The 19,333-nt window shown below is 47.3% G+C and overlaps 5 protein-coding genes; 3 read left to right on the top strand and 2 right to left on the bottom strand.

Moving 5' to 3' along the window:
• Positions 1-3,436: 3,436 nt before the first annotated feature.
• GSBLH_T00005050001 (uncharacterized protein) lies at positions 3,437-4,127 on the bottom strand (the record flags this gene model as incomplete). Its single annotated transcript, XM_013044046.1, has 3 exons — positions 3,437-3,688; positions 3,722-4,006; positions 4,038-4,127. The coding sequence occupies 3 exons, from the start codon at positions 4,125-4,127 to the stop codon at positions 3,437-3,439; spliced, it is 627 nt and encodes a 208-aa protein (XP_012899500.1).
• Positions 4,128-7,832: 3,705 nt separating this feature from the next.
• GSBLH_T00005049001 (uncharacterized protein) lies at positions 7,833-10,412 on the top strand. XM_013044045.1 has 4 exons: positions 7,833-8,327; positions 8,362-8,911; positions 8,956-9,950; positions 9,985-10,412. The coding sequence occupies exons 1-4, from the start codon at positions 8,308-8,310 to the stop codon at positions 10,361-10,363; spliced, it is 1,944 nt and encodes a 647-aa protein (XP_012899499.1). The 5' UTR covers positions 7,833-8,307; the 3' UTR covers positions 10,364-10,412.
• A 120-nt stretch (positions 10,413-10,532) lies between these two features.
• On the top strand, positions 10,533-12,146 carry GSBLH_T00005048001 (uncharacterized protein; the record flags this gene model as incomplete). The annotated part of the gene is made up of 1 exon (XM_013044044.1): positions 10,533-12,146. The coding sequence occupies one exon, from the start codon at positions 10,533-10,535 to the stop codon at positions 12,144-12,146; it is 1,614 nt and encodes a 537-aa protein (XP_012899498.1).
• A 149-nt stretch (positions 12,147-12,295) lies between these two features.
• On the top strand, positions 12,296-13,819 carry GSBLH_T00005047001 (uncharacterized protein; the record flags this gene model as incomplete). XM_013044043.1 has 6 exons in its annotated part: positions 12,296-12,482; positions 12,513-12,598; positions 12,632-12,714; positions 12,744-13,060; positions 13,089-13,361; positions 13,393-13,819. 6 exons carry the CDS (start codon positions 12,296-12,298, stop codon positions 13,815-13,817), a joined length of 1,371 nt encoding a protein of 456 aa, XP_012899497.1. The 3' UTR covers positions 13,818-13,819.
• A 125-nt stretch (positions 13,820-13,944) lies between these two features.
• On the bottom strand, positions 13,945-15,606 carry GSBLH_T00005046001 (uncharacterized protein; the record flags this gene model as incomplete). The annotated part of the gene is made up of 1 exon (XM_013044042.1): positions 13,945-15,606. One exon carries the CDS (start codon positions 15,604-15,606, stop codon positions 13,945-13,947), a length of 1,662 nt encoding a protein of 553 aa, XP_012899496.1.
• Between the last annotated feature and the right edge of the window lie 3,727 nt (positions 15,607-19,333).

The following is a 19,333-nucleotide window of genomic DNA, read 5'->3' as shown; positions in this document are numbered from 1 at the left end:
CAAAGAGGAATTCAGTGTATTATTTAAACGATCGTTTGCTCATCCCAAGCCAATCCTCGTTTGACTCCTGCCTTGCGCGCCAAGGCCGCCGGACTCGAAATGAAAATGAAGAAGCATATGATGGAGCAGAAGTAGATTGGCCGCAGCCCTCATTTGACTCCCAGCTTTTCCCAGCGTCCTTCTCCACTCGAGATCCGAAGGCATCATCCAGGAGTGTACGCGCTGCTCAGCGAAGAGGCCAAGCAAGGAACCCCCGCCAACGAAAGCACGGCGATTAACAAAGTGTATATTTCGTTTGCGGTAGCGACTGCGGAGCAGTTATTGGTTCGCGAGAAAGTCGATATGGAGGCTGGGTGTGATGTAGATCAATGCAGAGGCGTATAATAAACTGTATACTATTTGCAGAGAGCCGGAAAACCCACTTCGAAAGGAGATTTTGAATCTGGTGAGATTGTGCTTTGCATCGAACGACATGGAAGCAGTAGAGGATGGATTGTTGTTTGATTGTAGTATGAGAAAGGCATTGTGGATATCATTTCAAAGTGGGGGTGTTTGTTTTATAAAGGAATAATGAAGAGGAGATCAGGAAGTCGAGGCGAGAGGATGAGTTGCAGCATTTTTTAAATTTGCAATTCGTGCCTTGCCGTTAGGCAGACTAAAAGGTGTATCTGAAATACTCTTCACTCCGCACTTTCTATGTCATTTCAATGTAAAACAAATTCTTTCATTAATATGATTAATATTTGCCAAGAAGAGGTAATGACAAGCTATGTCTATTTGCATAGTACACACAAAAACATGAATTACAGCAGAATATTACAGCGATTATACACAAAACTAAACATCCTTGCTGTCATCGTTAACCAAACCGCAAACATCTTTCTGAAACGCCAATCAATAATAAAATCCTATTCGTGGAAATAAATAACAGAAAAATAACAAAGAACTACTTCTAAACTTCATTGTTTTCATTTTTAGCTGAAAAGCATGGTCATTGAAAGTAGCAGATTACTTTTTTCTGTTTACATGCATAGACGTTGATCTTAACCCTGAATTCATAACTGACCCTCTTGCTGGGTATGTGCCCAATGGACTTCCAATCACTATGGAGGAAGATGGGGTAAGATATTTCATTCAATACTTCCAGGGAGAACATAAGAACGAATACACAATTCGAACCACCACGGGAACCGTGCTTTTATATGCTAATAGTGTTCTAAAGATGCGTTGGCATGAAGGGAAGGATGGGAAACCATTCGACCAGATTGTGAGTTATAATAGGGGGAAAGTTGACTATTTTCAAGACGCTAGTTGTATGATTGACAACGAGAAGGTAAAACGCATCGTTAATCACAAGCAAGGTAATCGATTGGAAATCACTTCTCTAAAAAGCGGGAAATTGATCTACCATGGAAAGTTTAACGAACTTTATCAGGAGAATGACTGGGGAATTCAATTTGATGAAGCCAGCGGCAAACTAGTAGCCGAGGGCATTTGGGAAAATGGAAAACTAACGGAAATTACCCGTTGTTTTGATGGAGATACAATGACGGAGCTGGATAGGAACGGAGAAGATAGTTTAGATCCTGTGAAACAGATTCCCATTTATGTTGGTGGATTCTACTATGATGAGGACTGTGAAACCTTTTACCGTAACGATGAGGGATGCCTGATTGATGGAAGGACAGGAATTGCTTATCATGAAGGATTGTGGAACAAAGGAAATGAAATCCACGGGAGAGATTTGCATGACGGATGGTACACGTTGCCTCTCAATGGAGATGTTCTCCCAAACATTATTCCTGTTACTGAACATACAGAAGTTGCTGATTCGAAGTCTGACAACAACAACGACAACAATAAGAAAGAAAACCAATCCACCTCATTCGTCATTTACGACATGAGAGAATTGAACTGGATAGAGCAAATAGTTACAGAGTTGTTCATTGCATCAGATTGTTGTAATGATGCTTACTCTCTTAAGTTGAGCGGATTTAAGAATTTAAAGTCTCTGGAAATTGGAGATAACAGTTTCTCCGTGGCACGACTGTTTCAAATCGATAGAGTACCGAATCTTCGTAGCATAAAAATAGGGAATAGTTCTTTCACCCAAGAGAGAAAGGACGGAGGACGCGATTATGATAAGTCATTCCATATAGTGAACTGCGGATCCTTGCAATCGATCGATATTGGTAGATACAGCTTTAGTGATTTTGCTGGTCAGTTTGAATTATATAATCTTCCTGTAATACGATCGATCAGGATTGGTGATTTGGAGAGTGAGTCCTACAACTTCTTTTGGTGTACCGCTGTTATACGAGGCATTGACTTCTTTTGATACTTGAGCCTGTAGAGCTTCCTCTATTACAATCCATCTTATTAGGAAACCGCTCATTCCGCTACTCTCTTCACACAGTGATCCGAGGTTTGAGATTGCACAATAATAAGAATATTATGAGTAGATCTTCCTTCATTGCAAACTATTGAACTTGGAAAATGGACACTTGAAGGAAGTTGGAGCGATGAATCTTGTTCCATAGAATTCATGAGTAAAACGAAGTCTTTTTTTCATAAATCTAGACCTCCCTATGCTAACATTCATTCATTCCGAAGGTAATAGCTTTAGGATGTGTCATAAGATTACACTGAAAAGTACACACGAATCGAGAGTTGAAAACCTAGACATTCCGAACTTGGATACTGTAGATTTACCATTTTATTCGTTTAGTAAAGTGAGAGAGAGAGAGATTTCGAGTAGGATCTGTATTTACTCATTTTAAACAGATATTTCGTATGCTCTTGCGAATCGTGTCGGAGGATAGTTTCATAGCATTGTTGGGAAAATCTTACAAGAGATATTATGTGTACAATTCACTTAGCTATGAAAGAAATGTTAATAATAATAATTATTATTATAATTATAAATTGTTTTTTATGTATTATTCTGCTAGCTATTTGTTATTGCTTTTTGCTTCTCTGTGGTTGTGTGAGAGATTTGATTGATCAATAAAAACAACAATGCGAGTCCATTAAAAAACACTCTAATCAGAATCACTTATCACTACAGTGCGCTTCTTGGAACGGCTTTCCAATATCGAGTCTTCTTCCAACGAAAAATCACTTTCATTTATGTGCACACGCTTCTCTTGTTTCAAGCCAAGGGAGGCTTCTCTTTTCGTTCCATTCGCAGACTTTATTGCAGCTTTTTTCGAACGATTGCTATCCTCATCCTTCTCTTCAATGCCCTTTTCTTTTTCTTTCTTTTCTTCTTCTTCTTCCTCATCTTCCTCTACCACAAAATCGTCAATTTCATCCTCATCTTCATTCTTTTCATCGTTCTGGCTCTTCTTTGATTTCGTTGACAACGGCTTATTCTCTTCCACAAACGCCTGCAGTTCTTCAACCGCCGCGTTCTGACCAGGCTTCGCAGATCGTTTCAACTACCCATAAGCCAAACCAAATCAATCCAAAGCCTCACCTTTGTAATGATCTGCTCGACAATCTCATACACTTCCCTGTTATGAAGCGGATCCTTCAAATACCTCCGATGTAGCAAATACTTTTCGCACGTATTCGACGTAATCGGAAGAGCAGACAGGCAGAAAGCCAGACATTTCCACTTGTATGGATCGGTCGTGAATTGGAATCGCTGCAGCAGTTTATCTACTAATTGGTCCTGCTGTTTCTCCTAAAGCTCATTCGCCATGTGTTTTCTTTTTACCTTGTCTACAAAGCGAAGCAAGAACTTAATCAATCGCGTGAACTTTTCGTAATCCACTTCCGACATTTCCAGAAGCGACGAAATGCATTCGGGCAAGACATTATACACCGGATTGCTTCCACGTTTTCCCCATTCCATAAAGAAAACTCGCGCGAGACCTTGAATATGTTTCGACGGATCCTCCAGCAGCACAACCAGATAGCTAATCTGCCCCTTCACGCGAATCATATCGTTCAAAATCAAATGCGAAATCACAGAAAGAGCATTCGAGCGAACCAGTTCGGACTACAATTCAAAAACAATCCATCGATTCAACTTCATCGCGCAGCACGCCGTAAATCCGAGACGTCCATTGCTCCAATAAGTTGGGGAACCGATAGCACAAATCGCCGATCGTGATGATCATATTGGATCGAGCGTTCTCATCCGAATTCTTCACGAACAACGTAAAAAGCAGCTACCAATCATTTCGACTCGTTGCGATTACGTTTATATTGTCGACACAAAAAGCGCGACTGATCACCATAAACTTGCAGAAGCTCAGCAGAGCGACTTTCTGAAGGGACTTTCCGTACATTCCCTTTTTGTTCAGAATGATATCCTTCAGCACACCTCCAAACACGCCGATTAGATTTCTACCCATCATCTTTCAGCGACAAAACTGACTGCATTACGATTCCGTTGTTGCTAATCGATTCGAAGACCGAATCTTCCATGTCGTCTGCGGTCACAACGGCTACATCCAGCGTCGAATCCAATCGCGTTTTCTCGGAATCGTCCTCCACACTGCTCCGATTCTTCGACTCTTTTGCCTTCTTTTCTTCAGCTTTTTGCCGGCATTTCTTCGCACGCGACGCGATTTTCTCAGAGAAAAGAAAGAGATGCAGCGCGAATTGTCCCACAATGAAAAGAAGACGAGCCAGTCCTCCCTCACAAACACGCGTCTGCGAATCAGACGAAGCGATTAAAAGTTTCTGAGCGGTTTGCTGAATGACACGCTCCGCGAACAAATCAAATCGAGGCGACAAAAGAAACGCAGCACGAATCGCTGAATCGGCGGCAGGGAACCATTTCGAATTCCCTGACGACTGCAGACATCCATTCAATAGAAATGACGTAATGGAGCTGATCATTCTCTGTCGCTGCTCGTTGGAGATCTACACTCAATGCGATTGGCTTCGCATACACTTTCGTTTAGCGATCCCCACATCATAAAAATGTATTTTGCTTTTTCCGGCTCTTCCAGACGAATCTGTTTCCACAATTCCACGATTCGGCCCAAAAACGGTGCAGCCAAAGACTGAGACGCCGCGATCGCCATCGATAAAATATACAGCGCGCTGCACCGCTACGATTCATCCCTTTCTCCTTCGCTACGTTCGCATACGTCACATCTGCGGCCGTTACATAGCCCCACAATCCATCCAGCACGCGCCGTTCGAACAGTCCTTCCCCCACCAAATGCGGAACCAGCTCGGCGAACGACGTCGTTTCTGCGAGCGTGGCTCCCTGAATCAGCCTCACCAAATTGGAAGCCACGCGATTGGGCGGGAGAAACGTCGATTCGTTGGGAACGCAGAAGTAAAGCTTTCGAACGGCCGCGATGAGTTCTTTGAGAATGGCGGGCGAAGCGCCCCAGACGAGCGGAAGCATTTTGCGAAGGCCGGAGCGAACGTTGGTGACTTGGAACGAGGTGGCGATGGGGAAGAACTGGAGAGCTGCGATGATATCGCTTTCGGTCTTGCTGGAGAGGAGCTGCGTGATCACCGACACGCCGTCCTAGAGTTCGAAGACTCCACACAAACAAACAGAAAGAAGGGAGGCGAAATGAAACGCGTTGGAATAATAATCGTGGAGCTGCTGAATCTTCGCGTTGTCCGTCGGCGACTCCGTCGCTTCCTCTGCGACCGGCGCGTTCATGATCGCTTCGATCTCTTTAAGCTTCGCTTCATACGTGGCTTGCTGCAGATTGGCTTCGTACGGATTGTTCTCCATCAGCACAATCAAAAACTTTGGCATGAAGCAAAGCGTCACACACACATACGCCGATCGCGTTCTTTCGAACGAGCACTGCCTTGTCTTTCAGTCGTTCCACGCAGGATTCCGTGAGACTCACAAACAAAGACAGTGGAATGAATCCCTTCTCGCACAGCGTGCTCAGCGTGCGAAGCGACGCCGCGCGGACGAACGCGTTGGTGTCCTGCGTGTGGCTTTGCAAGAGTGACAGCACTTGCGTGGCTCCCTTCAAATCCATAGGCTTTTCTTCGTTTTCTTTTGGTTCTGAAGATTCTCCTGCGTTTTGATTTTGGCCTTGCGACTCGTTTTGATTTTGATTTTGATTTTGATTCTGGTTTTGATTTTGATTTTCACGCGCGATCTCCGCCATCGATTGTCTTCGAACCAGAATCGACGCTCGTTTCGCGACGACGTTCGCGTACTGCGTCTGCCTCTCCACTTTGCCGCGCATTTTATCCTTCTCTTCGTCTTCCTCCTTCTTCCCGCTCGTTTTCTCGATCAGCAACCCCAGCGACTGCACGATGGCCAAGCGCAGCGTGTACGATTCCCCGTCCAACAGCGACAGAAGCAGCGGCAAACTTCGCAGCACCGCGAACGGAACTTGCTCGGCGCAGATCGTCTATCCATCCACAGTCCATCCCAGCGAATACGATGAAATGCGAGAGATTTCGGAGCGCAGTCGCGGAGGTCGCGGAGCTCGAAGCCTCGCTGACGTTTCGCCTCGCGACTTCTTTGATTAAATCGCTCACCAATTCGCTGTGGTGGCTCATTCGGTCGTAGAGAATCCCGGCCAGCTTGGCTCCGATCGCCGCCATGGGCTCGAGTGACGCGATCATTTCAATGAGCTGAGAATCCACGATGGGGAGAACGCTGCTAGCAATGAATTGAATGAACACAGAAAAAACGGAAAGGAAGCCAGCAGAGAAGCCAGCGTGGTCAGCACGATCTCCAGGAGACGGGGATTTTCGGAGGTGGAAGGACGCTCTAGAAGAGAAAGACAGGGCCGAGAGAAAAGCTGGAGGAACATCTGAGATGGGAGCGAATGAAGGGTTATTACCTCATCGGGAATTCCGAGGGAGAAAAAGCTTCGGACCTTTCCTCGAATGGTGAACAACAAGATTTCAATCGCGTCGTAGATGTACTCTCCCCAGTGAAGATCATTGGTGAGAAGTCGCTTTTTCTTCTGATACTAAATTGGGAAGAGAGTAAAAAACCTTTCTGCCATTCTCACGCACCACTTGGTTCCGATCTAAAAGAGAATTAACAACTACATCGATCTTCGGAATCAAAACGGATATAAAATAGCAATATCTAGTTGTAATGCATCCGGGTCCTGTACATAAAAAGAGCATTTCTGTATGTTGATAAACTTTCGGAGTTTGACTGTTTGTTGACGGTATTTACGATAAATCCTCTTCCTCCACGAAGAATAATTTGTACAAACTTCGCCTTTACGTCTTCTTCCAGCTGTTCAAAGTATCTACATTATCGAGGATATATTTACCTCCCACTTTGTAAAAGAATACACTACATCAAAGTTTTCATGCTCAGAAATCAATTCGTAGCAATGTGACTCCACGACCTCATTCGATAAATCTAAAAATTGACTACGCCAATGAACATCGACTCTCAAGAAGTTTGGTGCAATTGAAACTGTCATAACTTTCCAAATCCAAAACATTGCCAACAGAGAAAGAATTCTCGTCCTCCTTTTCATAGTCAGTCAAATCCTGATAAAGACGGAATTCTTTCATTTTGAAAATGGATTGGGAGTTTAAATATGCTTGTCTCATGGGTCGCTTATTTCAGTATTGTGACAGCTAACAAGCACAAAAACATTTTATCTTGGCTATGTTCGTGCAATAACAACGGAATATAAAAAATCATTCAGCTCAACACTTTTTCTAACATCCCCATTTTACCGTACTTTTTTTGTTACTATTGAATGAAACTTCAATTCAATTCGGATTTCCTATTCCAGAACTCGCTTCTGGCTTGCCTTGCTTGCGCAGAGATCTCGAGTACCCCCCTTGAACTCGAAGCGCAATCGAGCGGTATTCGCTTTGCGAGTCCATATTACGGATAGGCACTGTGGTTCTTAACACTCCCGAAGGTGCTCTGGAAGGTGTTGTGGAGATTTGCAAGTTCCTTGTTAAGGGCACTTCTCTTCTGGATGACTGCTCTTACCTCGAGAAGAGCGAGGTTGCGATTTATTCTTCATGCTTATTCCCAGAGTTTTGCCGCGGCTTGCCGAGAGTTGTTCAAACTGTCTGCTGGCGGTTTGAAGGATGTATCTGACTCCTGCTCTGACGAAATCAAGCAGGTCTACGCGAATGTGCATGCCTGTTAAGATTTGGCTTAGCCCTCACGCCTAGTCCTGGACGAGATCTCCGAGCAGCTGAGTGGCGACAAAGCGTTCTTCCACGGTGCGTTCCATTCCCCCTTGCTCACCCTCAGGCGATCATCCCTCTCTGGACGATTTCCTCATCGTCTGCGCGATCTACCCGTCCATCGCCAAGAAGAGCGCCTACCCGTGCCCTCCCTCGCTCAGCAAGCGCTACCTCTCCTTCATGAAATACGTTAAGCGCATGTAAAACCCCGATCACTTTTTCTCTCACCCCCAGCGCCGCCCTCGCCGTTCTCTCCGGCGACGCCCCCAAAAACGCCCCCACCTTCATCGGCACGAGCATTCTGGTCGCCCAGAAGTCCTGCCCCAAAACGGCCCCCAAACCCGCGGGAGCCGCTACGGCCAAAGCGCCTGCGGCCAAAGCGGACAAGAAGCAGTTCGCCTCTGCGGCCACGGCGGTGGCGACGGAGAAGCGGAAGCGGATCTACGATTCGCGCGAGATTCTTCCGGTAGCGGGAGAGCAGAACATTTTGATCACGTCGGCATTGCCCTACGTGAACAATGTTCCGCACCTGGGCAATCTGATTGGCTGCGTGCTCAGCGCGGACGTCTTCGCGCGGTACTGCCGCGAGCGCGGGCTGAACACGCTGTACGTCTGCGGAACCGACGAGTACGGGACGGCGACCGAGACGCGCGCGCAGGCCGACCACATGACCCCGCGGGAAATCTGCAATAAGTTCCACGCGATCCACCGCGCGGTGTACGACTGGTTCGACATCCACTTCGACTTCTTCGGCCGCACGTCGACCGAGGACCCGCGGAAAGACGTCGACTGGCCGCAGGTGGGTGAACCGCGGGGATGTGAGCGTAGACGCAGATCGCGCAGGGCATCTTCAAGCGGCTGTGCGAGGAGGACCAGCTGGTGGAGCAGGAGATCGAGCAGGTGTACTGCCACCAGTGCGGCCGGTTCCTGGCGGACCGTTTCATCGAGGGCACGTGCCCGATCTGCGGGTACCCGAAGGCGGGCGGCGACCAGTGCGACAAATGCGGGAATCTGCTGAACGCGACGGAGCTGGTGAACCCGGTGTGCAAAGTGGGCGGTCCGACGCACAAGGTGGAGAACCGCGTGACGAAGCATCTGTTCCTGAATCTGCCGAAGCTGGAGCCGGAGCTGCGCGCGTGGGTGGCGGCGACGTCGGTGGCGAACGACTGGTCGTCGAACGCGATCAATATCACGAACGGGTGGATCGAGAACGGGCTGAAGCCGCGGTGCATCACGCGGGATCTGAAGTGGGGCACGCCGGTGCCGCGGGAGGGCTACGAAGACAAGGTGTTCTACGTGTGGTTCGACGCGCCGATCGGGTACATCAGCATCACGGCGAACTACACGAAGGAGTGGAAGCAGTGGTGGCAGAACCCGAAGGACGTGAAGCTGGTGCAGTTCATGGGGAAGGACAACATTCCGTTCCACACGGTGATCTTCCCCTCCACGCTGATCGGCACGCGCGACCCCTGGACCAAGGTGACGCAGATCAGCTGCACGGAGTATCTCAACTACGAGGACGGCAAGTTCAGCAAGAGCCAGGGAACCGGCGTCTTCGGCGACCAGGCGAAGGACACGAATGTGCCCTCGGAGGTCTGGCGGTTCTATCTGCTGTCGAACCGTCCGGAGCAGAGCGACTCGGCGTTCTACTGGGAGGATTTGGCGGAGAAGAACAACAACGAGCTGCTCAAGAACCTCGGGAACTTCGTCCATCGCTGCCTGTCCTTCGTGTACAACCGCATGGACGCGACGGTCCCGCCGTGCGGCGCGAAGACGGAGCGCGAGCAGAAGCTGATCGAGGCGGTGAACGAGACCTTGCAGAAGTAGGCGAGAGGACGACGGGGATGACGCGCGTAGATACAACGAGGCCATGATGGGCACGCATTTGAAGGCCGGATTGAAGTGGGCCATGGAGATCTCGCGGCTAGGAAACCAGTATCTGCAGGACGCCGAGCCGTGGACGGTGCTGAAGAGCGATCCCGAGCAATGCGGAACCATCTGCTATGTGGCGGTCAATCTCGTGTATCTGATCAGCAATGTGTTCGAGCCGTTCATGCCTGGATTCTCTGACAAGGTTTGCTACCAGCTGAACTTCGACCACGGAAAGATTCCGGATGTGTTTGAGGAGGTGATTCCGGCGGGACACAAGATCAACAAGATCCTGCCCATCTTTAAGAAGATCGAGCCGGAGGAGATTAAGGCGTACCGCGAGAAGTTTGGAGGAAAGAGCAACTAGAGCGAGTGAGCGAGTGAACTAGCTAGCTAGCGGGTAAATAGGATATATGCAATGAATGTTTGTTTCTTTAAATAATAATAATAATAATAATAAAAAAAAGGAATGATAATGATTCCAGAATTCGAGTTCATTTTTGATTATCTTTTCAAAACCTTACTATTTTCAGTGAATGTTTATGCTGGATTATGACCTGAGGGCATACGAACCTGTGGACGTTGGCTGGCTCTGTTTGGTTCCTCCGCTACTAACCATGGTGGTAGCTTTGCTAACGAAGGAGGTAGTCATTTCTCTACTCTTGGGTGTGGTGGTGGCGGTTCTCATATATATAATAAAATCTCATTTATCCTTTGTACAGATGTTCCAGGTTTTTTTCTCCATTCTGATGTCTAGGGCAGCTTCCAACATGGCGATTTGCTTGTTTACCTTTTTAATGGGATCTCTGGTTAAGCTGATGGAAAAATCGGGAGGAACGAAGGCATTCTGCAATTGGTTCTCGAAGTTTATCAAGGGTAGAAAGACTACTCTGATGATTGGCGTATTTGTCTCATCGTTTCTCTTCTTGGACGACTACTTTAACATCATCACCACCAGCACGATCATGCACGCAATCTTTGACCGGAACAACATATCGAAACCGAAGGCCGCCTATCAGATCCACACAATGGCAAGCAATCTGTGCATTTTGTCCCCTATCAGCAGTTGGGCAGCGGTTATCGTAGCGCAGATCGAGGATTGCGGAATTAAAGATGCGTTCTCTGTATTTTCCAGCTCTCTCATCTTGAACACTTACCCCATCTGCTGCATTTTGGGAATCTTCTTCTTCAATCTAACAGGAATCGAAGTCGGGGGCATGCAAGAGTACGAAGACAAAGCCAAGCTTGCATCTTCGACGCAAGAAGAGCTGCTCTCATCCAGCGAGTCAGAAAACATCGGCCATTCTTACGATCTCATCCTTCCCGTCTTCTCCCTCATTGTTTCCACTGTTTTGTACATTTTCTATCTGGGAGGCGGCTTCCACGGACACAAATCCATCCAGCAGGTCTTCACGGACTCCGACTCGGCCACCGCGCTCCTCTACGCCTCCTTCACCGCGATTTTAATCGCCTTTCTCCTCTACATCCCGCGCCGCGTCATGACCTTCCGCGTCTTCGTAGAAGAAGCCAAAGAAGGCATGAAAGTGATGCTGGACACGCTCATCATCCTCGTACTGGCGTGGACTGTGGGCGGCGTCGACAGCACGCTGCTCCAAACCGGCGATTACATCGGAAATCTCATCACGCGCTGCCATCTCCCCTTCTGGATCATCCCCTCCGTGGTGTTTCTCGTGGGGGCTCTGCTCACCTTCTCGCTGGGAACCACGTGGGCGGGTTTCTCGGTGCTGATCCCCATCGTGGTGAGCATTTGCACCAAGACAGACCGCACATTACTGGTGCCTTGCATCTCTGCGTGTTTATGCGGGTCTGTGTTCGGGGATAACATATCTCCGATCTGTGATAACACGATTTTGGTGAGTTCCTGCGTGGACTGCAACTTCATTTTGCATGTCAAGACGGAGGCGGTGTATGCGGTCACGATGGCGATTATTGCGTTTATCGGATATCTAATCGTCGGATTCACAGGAGGCAACGTGTGGCTTTCTGTGGGCATCCCGGTGTTCTTGGAAGCGGTGGTTCTTGGCAGTGTTGCCTTGCTGAAGAGAATTCGCGTCATTCGGCTGAACCGAAATGCGGAAAATACAACTCCCAAGGAGGGCGATCTCGTTCTGCAACTAAACGGGGTGTAATCTTGTTAGTTTTGTCCTTAGACTCTTTCTTTTTGCAATCCGATTTGGATATAAAGAGAATATGTTTTTTGTTTTGTTGTACACACTACCATTGATTTCGATGAAACTCCCGATCATCATCTACTCCTATTTTTATTTATTCTATTCGCATGTCCGAAGTCGATAAGGAGGTACTTGTGGAAAAGGAGATTCCGAAAGAACAGGCTGAAGTGAAGGAGGAGCCTGTCGCGGCTGAATTGCCGAAAGAACAGCCGGAGGATGAAAACAACGAGGATGAAGAGAAGGTCTCCGAGAAGAAGAAGAAGAAGAAGAAGAAATCGAAGAAGAAGTTCACAGGTAGAAACGAAAGGTCGTTGTTACAACCAGGTTCTATTCTCCCCGAATTGCGGTGCATCGGCGGATACGTCGATTGGTACGTTCGATCCGGCCAGACAGCCGATCTCCAAACCCCTGTACCCTCTCTTTTTTTTAGATTTTACGTGTAGCTGGATGCCATCTACGGAAAGAATTATCCCGCTGGTCGCGTTGACTATTATGTGGAAACCGACACTCGCAAGCGAATTACGGAGTAGGACTACTTCAGAGAGTTTATCCTAGTGAGGAAGCTCGCATCCGCGACTCTTGCTACGAAGATCAGATAGAATGCTACCGAAAAGCGGCTGAAGTGCACCGCCAGGCCCGTTCGTACATCCAAGGCAAAATTAAACCCGGGATGAAGCTGTACGACATTTGCTGCGACGTGGAAGATCGCGTCCGCCATCTGATCAAGGAGAACGGTCCCTTGGCGGGTATGGGCTTCCCGACTGGCTGCTCGATCAACAACTGCGCCGCTCACTACACGCCGAACCCCGGCGACGACACGGTGCTCAATCAGGGCGACGTTGTGAAGTTTGACTTCGGCACGCAGGTGAACGGTAAGAATTCGATCGAATTCTGAGGTAGGATACATCATCGACAGTGCATTCACGATCGCGTTCGATCCGCAGTTCGACGAGCTGCTTCTGGCCTCCAAAGAAGCGACGTACGCTGGAATCCGCGAGGCCGGCGTGGACGCGCGTCTTGGCGAGATCGGCGGCATCATCGAGGAAGTGATCTCCTCGCACGAAGTGACGATCCGCGGCCGCACGTACCCGATTCGCCCGGTTCGGAACCTGAGCGGGCACACGGTGGCGCAGGGCACGATCCATGCGGGGAAGTCGGTGCCGCTGATTCGCGGTGGGCGGCGAGGAAGCGGATTGAAGCGTAGAGGAAGGCCACGAGCGAATGCTGGAGGGCGAGGTCTACGCTATCGAGACCTTCGCGTCGACCGGGCAGGGAATGGTCGTCGAGAACGGCGAGTGCTCGCATTTCGCGCTGGTGCCTGAGCAGTACGCGATGCTGCGCACGCAGAAGGCGAAGGCGCTGCTGGCGCATATTCGGAAGACGTTCGGAACGCTGCCGTTCTGCCCGCGATGGCTGGTGCGGCCCGATGGAGGGTCGTTCGCGGTGAACGGAGACAAGGGACAGCAGAAGATGTATCAGGGAGCGCTGCGAAGTCTGGTGGAGCAGGGCGTGGTGCGGGACTATTTGCCGCTGTCGGATCATAGAGGAAGCTATGTGTCGCAGTGGGAACACACGCTTATTCTGAAGTCCCACTCCAAGGAGGTGTTGTCGTGGGGAACCGATTATTGAGTGGATTGTTTGTTGTTTATAAACGAAATGGATCGTGGATCGGATGGGAGACTTTGCCAATCTCGAAAAATGGACGCTGCTTTAATTGTAAAAATCATTTCATTTTCTTTGTCGTAACAAACAATGATTAAACCTTCACAGCCTTCTTCGCACTCTCCTTCTTGGACAGAGTCTTCTTTGACGGTGTGGCTCTCGCACTTCTTCCCTTCACACCACCCACAGCCTTCGCTCTTCCAGTCACACGAACCAGAACGAAGATAACAATAAAAATAATTAAAATAGCAATGACCACCAAAATGACGATCATCACAATAGGCATACAATATCCAGAAACCGGACCCCATTCTCCGTCGCTTTCACCAAGGTTACAAGCTCTCTTCTCAGTACCAACGTAGGCTCCGCCCAGAGCGCAATCATAAACATAGACTTCGCCAACATTGGTGGTATCAAAGTGTCCTTCAGGCTTGCAAGTTCCCTTCTTCACCATAATGGAAATCTCAGTATATACAGTACCAGCCTGGTTCTTTCCATAGATCGTGTAGATTCTCAACGCAACCTCTTCTTCAGGAACTCCAGTAATCTCTCCAGTCTGAGCATTCAGCTGCAGTCCAAGAGGAAGTTGCACACCTTCACTCAGAGAGAATTCCTCGATGATATTCAAGTACGTGGGCTTAGGAATCACGACCTTGGTTCCATAAACCAGATTGTAGATAGACTTATCATACAACAGCTTATCAGGCACCTTCTGAGTGCAATACTGGTTGTTGATCTCACCCAGCTGACCATTTGAGCAAGTACGGTACGAATATCCACGATATCCCTCCTCGCAACTAGCAGGCGAGATTTCTCCCTCTCCCACAGAAGGATAGTCGCCGATTCCAGGGCACACTCCAGTTCCGCTAGGCTTGCAGTACTGAAGCATAATCGAGCTGAAAGACACCTCACTATTGGCAGGCACATCCACTTCATACTTGAGCTGCTTGAATCCAGCAATTCCGAGAGGCACACCCCAAGCACTACGTTGCAAAGCCTGCGTGGACTGACCCGTAACAGCCAACGAGGAAGTATACTCCTCATCGCTGGACATACGGACATAGAGAGAGAATCCAAAACCACTACGAGAATACACGGTCTGCATGGCGAAGCTGTTGAATCTGGTTCCCTCCAGGTTCTCTACCTCCCAGTCAATATAAGTTCCCTGAGTGTTCGCCTGATTTCCATAAGTTGTGGGATTCAGATCCAACAAGTTTTCGATTTCAGTGTTAGAGACGGGCGATCCAGTAATAACCGAGTATGTATCCACAAGAATCGAACACTCGTTCACTCCGAACACACCCGTAGCATCGAACACGATCTTATTCGAAGAGGATTGGCCGAGAGGACGATGGATTTCGAACGCCATCATGTTCTTTCCATTCGTTGCACCAACCGTAGTCATAATCACATGGAACTTGGAAGGCGTGTCCACATCATGGACAGCAAGCGACTGCGATTCCTCGTTGAAGTTCTCCTCCAAATTGAAGCGAGCCACCTTGCGGCCATTGAAATAGGCAACAATACCTCCAGCATACTTGACCTGAACATTCAATACAGAATAGCTGCTGATGTCAGGAATATCGACTTGATGACGCACATAGGTAGTGACTCTGGAATTCGTCTCAAACTGGCTTGTCTTCTTTGACTGCCAAGCAGAATCATCAAAGTCAAGAGAGTTCCAATTCTCGACAGTATCAAAGCTGATCTTCCATTCAGAATAATCGAACTGGAACGGGAGGTAAGAAGAGAACATCGTGCTAATGGAAGAAGTAGAAGAAGGGAACTGTCCCATTTCGAAGATCATCGTACCCACATCCACAGTCAGATAGTATCCAGCAGGATTGCTCCAACCATCACCATAGGAGTCCAGCATCTGCAATGTGTAAATATTATCCGCCAGACAAGAATCCACATAGTTCAGATTGGATGATACTGGGAATCCATTGTTTGAGGAAATGAGGGTTCCGCTCGTGCCAGCTCCCTGGAACAGCTTGTAAGAAGCCTCGTAAGGCCAGCTATCAGTACGTACCACCAAAGTGATCAAGGACTTTCCTCCCGTGCAAATCAGGACAGTAAGAGAGAAGGAAGCAGTGGAAGTACCTCCAGTCAGCTTGTTGGCAGTGATCGAGTAAGAGGTGGCCGCCATCTCAGCAGTGGCGGTTCCAGAAATCATACCGGTGTTAGGATCAAGATTAATTCCAGTCGGAAGAGCAGGAGTGACCTGGAAGTTGTAGTAATAAGCAGAGTTCGGATAGACTTCTCCCATCTCAATATCCTTGTAGATGGTAGTAGCAGCATACGAAAGATCAGGAACGGTCATTGTGGTGTATACCGAGGTCAGATCCATAGTATTGAACTTCCAGTAGCATTCAGAAGTATCACCAGTAGCAAAGTTCTCAAAACGATACTCATGATAGGCCTTGTTGTTCTGGAAATAGATCGTCTGAGCCTGACCCGTCTGAGACCAGGTGAGACCAGTTACATTAGTCAACGTGGTCCACTCATCACTTCCACTACGAGCCTTCAACACAAACTGACGAACTTGCTGAGTACTCTGCGTATGGTACAACTTGATAGTGAGGGAGTTGATCCATTCATGTCGATCATTATTGAAGGCAATGTTGTAATAGTTATTAGTACACGAAGAATAGTATACTGTGTTTGAATAGTATTGGTTCAACATGGCTGACGGGCTTCCACTAATTCCACTGTAAGAGATAGTGTAGTCAAAGACACGAGATGTGGTCATGTCACCCATCAATCGAATAGCACCATCGAAGATCGCTTCCTTCTGGTTTGCATTAGCAGCAACAATTCCAATAGCGATGGTATTCGATCCCTGTTGGATGTAGTTCACAGCAGCAGTCTCTCCAACTTGAACCGTCTTGAGGGGAAGGGAAATCTGGTGATAGAGAGTGTTCGTGTAAATGTTGTCAGCATAACTCGAAGTGCTGATCGTAGCATCCGTCAATCCCTTTCTGAACGCTTCGTTTCCATTCAGATAGACAATGCATCCATACTTGAACTTGATGGAAAGAACGAATCCAGCAATGTTGTTGATGTCCGCCACATCGAACGTCTTCTTGTACAGCTGAATCTGGTTGGAAGAATCGGGGTAGTTGGTGTCGTTTCCCTCAGTCCATCCTTCAGTGGAAGTCGACGAATACCAATCAGCAGGAACTTCTCCATGCTTGTAGTACCAGTTGGAATGGGGTTTAATGGAATACTGAGCATTGAACGTACGACTAGGAGGGAAGCCGACATTTGTATCGTATCTCATACGAAGAATCGTTTCCATCTGAGGACCAGACAAAACAGCGCGGACATAGATATGGGAAGTAGAATACCAATAAGTAGAGGTGCATCCAACAGTCACTTCATACTTGGAATTCGTAACACAAGCAATGCTACTCCAATCCTCATTACTAATCTGACCCGAGTTGGCAGCAACAGACATGACCACCTCCTGAGTTGTAGTATCCTTGATTTCGAAACTCTCCTTAACAGCACTCGTTCCATAGGTACGAAGAACGTTGATGACTGTTCCATCACATTCCTGAATGGTAAGGGTAAAAGTTCCAGTGTAGGTGTTTCCAAGAACAACCGAAGATACCGTAACTGTCACACCCGACACAGCATTGGCCACAACTCCAGTAATCACGCAAGTGGCAGCATCAATAGTGAGTCCTTCAGGAAGGTTCTGAGCTGTGCAAGAAGTAAACTCGGAAATATCAGGCTTAATATACACTTCTTCGTATTTGGCCCAGAATGTGTAAGTATTGGGAGTGAAGGTAATCGTGGTGGGAACAGGTATTCCGCAAATCAGAGGCTGCATTTCGTAGACGTTCGAATATGTGGTACTGCTACTCTCGATAACGACACGATAGTAAGGATAAAGTGAAGCATAGAAATAGCATCCAAACGTTTGATATGTGCTCGCTTCATAGGTAGCTCCAGAGACACTGATCACGTCCATCCACTGCGAATTATCGTTCGATCCTTGCCAAGTGAAGGTACTAGGCAAAGAAATAGTACCAGTGTAAGGCCATACACGAACATAGTTGATGTAAGCCTTATCACCATTGAGAGAATAGGTTACAGTCGCAGGGAAATCGGAGGCGCCAACACTGTAGTAAGTAGTTCTCGACCAATCATAAATATCGGCAACATACGAACCTTGGGTGGAAGACACAGATGCATCATCAGCATAGATGAAACAGTTGTTCTCAGAGGTAGAAGAAGCCAAAATAGCAAGATAAGCATTGAAATCAACGTTGGTTTGCGCAGTAAAGAAATGGACTTCAACAGCCAGAATCGATTGCTGGGCAGCCACTTCAGTACCAGGACGAATGAATCCATGGTAATCAATAGCGGGGTACTCTCCAGTAGCAGCAGAACTAGCAGAAATAGGTCCGTCGGGCATGTTATCACGATAGACTTCAACTCCATTGACATAGGCAATCACTCCAGCCTTGTAGTACAATTTTACATTGTAAGCAGCCATGTTCGCAAGACCAACGAACTGCTTGCGGAAGTACTGAGTACCAGAAGCAGACGCAGTCACAGAGCCAAGGGTAGCATCCGACCAAGTGCTGTCAGAGAACGAATAATCAGTCCAGCCATCAGTAATCGATCCAGAGGTCATCTTCCAAGTAGCATCCTTGTCAACACCATAGTACAAAGAGATGTTGAAAGTTTCCAAACGCTTTTCAACCATATAATTCTTGAAGACAATATTACCGTATTGGCCATAAATAGCAAGATAAGCTCCAGTATACCAAGAATCACCATAAGAGTCGATCAGCTCAACGGTGTATTGGTTGTTGGTGGAGGTAGTCACGCATCGTTCAATAGTACGAGTTTCGTTGTTAGCAAAACCACTTCCCGTATACAACAAGGTAGATCCAGAATATACCTTGAACGATTCTTCACTTGCCCAGGACTTGCCGCATTTCTTGATGAACTTCATGTATGTCTCTCCAGTAGTACAAGTTAGATCGCTAAGCGCAATGGCAACTAAAACTCAACATCATAACGAAGATATACTCAACAATACCGATACCAGTACCAATTTCATCTTGTTCACTCACAAAAATAAAATGAATTTTAGATTATAATATTGGTGTATCCTTATATAGACAGAATTAAGGCACATCGGCCATTATTACTAACCAATCATTTCAACGATATCTACAAAAATAGTCTATAATTTTGGAATTGAGACTATTCACTTTTGGATCGAAATCGATAAACTATTTCAAAGAGATAACGATCCGATAATATAATGGAGTGCTTATGTGGGAGTGAATAGATATGATCGGTTAAATATATAATTAAAATCCTTGAGTTTCTATTGGTTACTTGTCAGAGTAGATGATAATTGGGACAGGTTTTTAAATATGGCCTATTTGTCGAAACTACAATCATATTGTGGAATGAATAACAATCGTATGGAGTTCTATCCAGTATATTCTACTGGT

The sequence above is a fragment of the Blastocystis hominis genome (assembly GCF_000151665.1).
Source record: "Blastocystis hominis, Singapore isolate B (sub-type 7) whole genome shotgun sequence assembly, scaffold_9".
In the NCBI taxonomy this organism is placed as follows: Eukaryota; class Bigyra; order Opalinata; family Blastocystidae; genus Blastocystis; species Blastocystis hominis.
Note: the sequence above shows the minus strand (reverse complement) of the source record. Positions and strands in the feature narration are given on the sequence as shown.

Excerpts from the sequence above, each read along its gene's own strand:
- GSBLH_T00005049001 (XM_013044045.1), top strand. The coding sequence starts at position 8,308 with ATGAAATACGTTAAGCGCAT. Across the intron at positions 8,328-8,361 it reads ATGAAATACGTTAAGCGCAT|CGCCGCCCTCGCCGTTCTCT; the intron begins GTAAAACCCCGA and ends TCTCACCCCCAG. Across the intron at positions 8,912-8,955 it reads CCGAGGACCCGCGGAAAGAC|ACGCAGATCGCGCAGGGCAT; the intron begins GTCGACTGGCCG and ends ATGTGAGCGTAG.